This window comes from Phoenix dactylifera, unplaced genomic scaffold, assembly GCF_009389715.1.
Source record: "Phoenix dactylifera cultivar Barhee BC4 unplaced genomic scaffold, palm_55x_up_171113_PBpolish2nd_filt_p 000026F, whole genome shotgun sequence".
Classification (NCBI taxonomy): Eukaryota; Viridiplantae; Streptophyta; class Magnoliopsida; order Arecales; family Arecaceae; genus Phoenix; species Phoenix dactylifera.
This window is the reverse complement of record NW_024067667.1, coordinates 440,051-444,484: the sequence shown is the minus strand read 5'-3', so window position 1 is coordinate 444,484 and position 4,434 is coordinate 440,051. Positions and strand designations below refer to the sequence as shown.

General features: G+C 36.3%; 1 protein-coding gene across 3 annotated transcripts; it reads left to right on the top strand.

Moving 5' to 3' along the window:
- Nucleotides 1-1,736: 1,736 nt before the first annotated feature.
- Nucleotides 1,737-3,019, top strand: LOC103716933 (protein IRON-RELATED TRANSCRIPTION FACTOR 2-like). 3 transcript variants are annotated; one of them, XM_026808402.2, is made up of 3 exons: nucleotides 1,737-2,129; nucleotides 2,294-2,578; nucleotides 2,661-3,019. In XM_026808402.2, exons 1-3 carry the CDS (start codon nucleotides 1,803-1,805, stop codon nucleotides 2,760-2,762), a joined length of 714 nt encoding a protein of 237 aa, XP_026664203.1. In that variant the 5' UTR covers nucleotides 1,737-1,802; the 3' UTR covers nucleotides 2,763-3,019. The 3 variants fall into 3 exon arrangements, with proteins under 3 accessions (XP_026664203.1, XP_038971831.1, XP_026664202.1); XM_039115903.1 differs by having other exon boundaries at nucleotides 2,243-2,578; XM_026808401.2 differs by having other exon boundaries at nucleotides 2,240-2,578; nucleotides 2,661-3,018.
- The last annotated feature ends 1,415 nt before the right edge of the window (nucleotides 3,020-4,434 follow it).

Here is a 4,434-nt window from a genome sequence, read left to right as displayed (position 1 = left end):
CACCTTCACATGGATAGCATGTGCAAAAAACTAATACAATCTAAAGAGAGGCTTATAAGATGATTAAAATGGTTGTTATAATATTTTAACGCTTTAAAACCGATTCATCCTAGGGTGGTAATAGCATGCTATTACCACCCGACAAGGCAAAATCCAATCCTGGATCATTAATTTGGTATAACTATCGAAAACTTTAACAACTGGACAAACTAGCACCTTTAATTAATTTGGAGTATTCTAATCAAGCAAAAACTAAAATAATTGTTTTTAAGATTTTGTATAAGAATTATGAAAATAAAAAAATAAAGAAAATAATTAGAAAGCTAATTTAGACAAATATAACTAGTCAAAAGCTCATTGACCGAATCCTGTAATTAAACTAGAGTAGCATAATTGTTATCCAAGTAACCTATGTCGACATCTCACCAACTTCAACGAAGGATGCTCTCGAAAGGGAAAGCTTCAGATGCACACCAAATTTATTATAGAGTGGCGCCAAGCAAAGGAGTCGACGAAAACTTACAAAGAACACATAAAACTAATAGGACTATAGTAAGAAATGGATTTCTAGAACTAATCCCAAAGTTCAGGTGTGAAAATAAGACTTTAAAGCATCTGGTGGCGTCATAATTAGCAGCTGAACTATTGGATGATCCTGGAGCTTTGCAGACTCAAAAGCAGCTAGCAGATATGTTTAAAGAAAAAAAAGCTGCAGATATGTTTAAACAAAAAAAAAGTAGCAGTTTTGATTTGATTTATAGCCTATTAATTCTATGATAAAGTTTAGAAAATCTTCTAGCGAATGAAGCAACGAAAGAAAGTTGAGAAAAAAGCTTAGTTCACAGGAAATGGAAATGAAGTCACATTTTGCAACCCCAACGGCATATTTGTTTATAAAATCTGTATCTTTTCTAAAATAACTTGATTATGGAAAATAAAAAAAATGAATTTCTTTTATTTTCTGATAAAATCTTCTTTAGAAAACCAATCTATAATCCATTCACTTCATTTTAGTGAGATAGTGAAAGAAGAAAGGAGGGCTAAAACCATCCAAAAGCAAGTAAATTAAGGTTTCATGGACTAAGAAACCACCCCAAAACCTAGTACCATGTGTAGGTTCTTTCCCAAGATTTTACAGAAAACATGGACTGCCAAACAAAATAAGAATGTAACCCACAATAAAACGAGAAATGGACTCCACGAGAAAAAGGGCCTGAGAACTGCACCAACAGCCTTAAAACTTCAAGTAGTTCCTACAATCTCATACCTCCATGTAATTGTCTAATTGTTCATTACTGTCTACTAGACCACCCACCCAAAAATGGCCAGTATAGCAGTGATTATTGTATTTCCAAAAAGTTCATCGAAAAATGTCACACCCCTCCTCTTAGGTAGGTTTGTGGGCAGAAGCATTGGTTGGTGCATCATCAAATATTTTTTTCCTAACTAATCCAATCCTAGATGAGCTATGCATCATTTTCTCTCAAAATATTGATAATTTGCTTTTGTTAAAAGGAAGTCCTTTAATAAGGTATATCTGCGTTGACATTATTAAAACCTTGGTATACATTTGCATCATTTTCATATGTATGTATGTATGTATTTGTTCTGAAATTATATGCTATCAACCAATAATATACCATATGGTCACATCATATCCTACAAAAATAATGATTGCTGAACATGCAAGTCTCTCTATAAATTGGACTTCACTGCTATTAGTTCCAAGCAACTAGCGAAGGACGCTTCCTTGTTTCATCACAAAACATTTCCTTGGGATTAGACCTTTTAGGATACCCGCCATGTTATCCCTCTCTCCCCAGTGTTCACATCTCTTTTCCACCTTGGGTTGGCAAGAAGAGGACAACATCGGCCATGTGCTCAACTGCGAGGAAGCCTTTGCAAGCCACACCCCAAAGGAAACAGACGCATCCTACCAATCTCTTGGCCTTTCCCCCACTCAGCCAGAGTTTGAGCTTGATGACCTCCAAACCTCCACTCTTTCCATCAGAGACCCCTCAAACCCCACCAGGAAGCTGAGCCACAATGCCTACGAACGCGACCGAAGGAAGAAACTCAATAGCTTGTACTCCTCCCTCCGATCTCTACTTCCAGAGACGGATCAAAGCGTATGGCCTCTCTCTCTCTCTCTCTCTCTCTCTCTCTCTCTCTCTCTCTCTCTCTCTCTCTTTCTTTCTCTCTCTCGATCAGCGTGTATTCACCATGAGTTTTATAGCAGAAGAAGCTGAGCATTCCATCGACAGTTTCCCGTGTTCTAAAGTACATTCCTGAGCTACAAAGACAGGTTGAGAACCTAACACGGAGAAAGGAAGAGAACTTATTGATGGTGTCGAGGCAAGAAGAACATGCCTATAATAGTGGCATAATCTATCCTATTGTTTCAGCAACCTGTCTTAACAACAAAGAAGTCATGCTCCAGATCTGTTTCTTGCATAAAGATGTCAGGCTTCCTTTCTCTAAGGTTCTAAGAGTTTTGGAAGGAGAGGGTCTTCAGCTCATGAATGCCTCCACTCTCACCACCCATGCTGACAAGACCTTCTACAGTCTCCATCTTCAGGTTTTCCTTCTGTTGCCTTAATCTTTCTATGTAATTTTGTTTGATGTGCTAAATCTTTTGCTTTTTGTTGTTTTATCAACAGGCAAGCGAATCCGGGAGCATAGAGTGTCAGATCTTCTGCGAACATCTCATCAAAACTATAAGGGAGCAAGCAAGACTTGGTTCCATCAGACAGTGTATGTAACTAAGAACCGGAGGGAAATTCTCTGATAAATATTTACATGAGATTAGAAAAACTCTTGAGTGTTGCAGGCTTGTAAATAGGTTTATCCCTCTTAAAGAAGTCTAATAGTTTATGGCCTATGCAAATTTCTTGTTGTAATAGGCACAAGCAATATGATTTGGTGCTTTGTTTGTGTGCAATCTTTCTCAGAAATGGTTTATATGTGACTTGCCCCTGATCAAGATTTTATGAAGAGAAGAAGATCATGACAAAGTGAGATTTCTCTACTTATCTTAAAAGCTGTGTCATCATCTCAGTGAAATTCAAATTGCCTTCTAAAACTAAAAATTTCAGTCTTCTTGAATACTCTACATTTCTTACGATTTCTATTTCCCAACATTTAACACAAAACTTGTCTATATTTCTAAACCTGAGATTGCTTCGGTACGTTTCAAATTTTTAGAAAAAATATAATTTCTTTCAATCCTGACCATCCAAATTATATAGGATGATATAGTAAATTAATCATCTACCGATGAATCGATGTACTAGTGAAGGCCACAAGGAGGTATGGGATGTCAAAGGAAACTTGGGCTGTTCATCTATGGTGGCAGCTATAGAGGGGAGGCGGGGAGGGGGAGAGAGAGAGAGAGAGATCATTCAGTCTTTTTGCTCTTGCATATGGTCACCCAGCATTGATCATCCATCGGTTAACCCATGAAGAAGCAAAAATACTCTTACGAGCCTTCTAGTTCCATCTAACCGATGTTTAACAGCTGATAAGATGATAAAAATAGAAATTTTAGGTGTTGGGTAAAACCAAACCAACAGAGATAATTAATAACTGATCCGATCAGAAAGAAGAAAAAATTTCTCCAAGATGCTCAACTCAAATCTCTCAAAAAAGGTTTAGTAAAAAATAAAAAGATGGCAAAAGTAAGGTCGACATCTGATTTTCTTTAATTGATAAATCATAAATTGAGACATATAGCCTCTATTTATACTAGTGAGGTCTGCTCTTATATAATTTAGGTTGGCCTTCTGGTTCAAACATGACTTAGCTTTTCCAAAATTAAATGACTAGTAGAAATAAACATGAAAAAGCTAAAAATCCTAGATATATCGACTCTACCTCTAGATGCTCTACTAAATTCTTCTTGGATTGGAAGTTAAGTGCCGTTAAAATCTTTTTTGAAAAAAAAAATTCACCCATTTCAGGGTTCAAACAATAGAATTTAGGTCTGCTCACTTGGTGCGCAACATCCTTTAAGCTTGGTGCTATGCTATAGAGCTCAAAAGGTTACTCGATTTGAAAAAAAAAAAACATCTTAATTGGGTGTCGTGTAGCTTGGTTATGATTTTTGGAGGTTTGGTATACAGTTTAGCATCCTGATATAATATATTTTACTTCTGAATCCTGCTCAATCCTATCTATAATGGCAAAAGTCGTCGATATAGAGTTTGGGGATCCTCTTAAATTAATAACTAAAAGGGTTATGATAATAGCCTCTTGTAAGATAGTTGTTTTAATAATTGTCTCCTCATATTTCTTTGTTCGTATACCATAACATCCATGATCCATCCATTGCTTTTATTTCCTGAATTATCTCAATTAACTATTTGTTTTCCCACATATTTAATGACCAAGCTACCCTCTGCTACACCATTCACAAGCTTAAATCATATGAGAGAC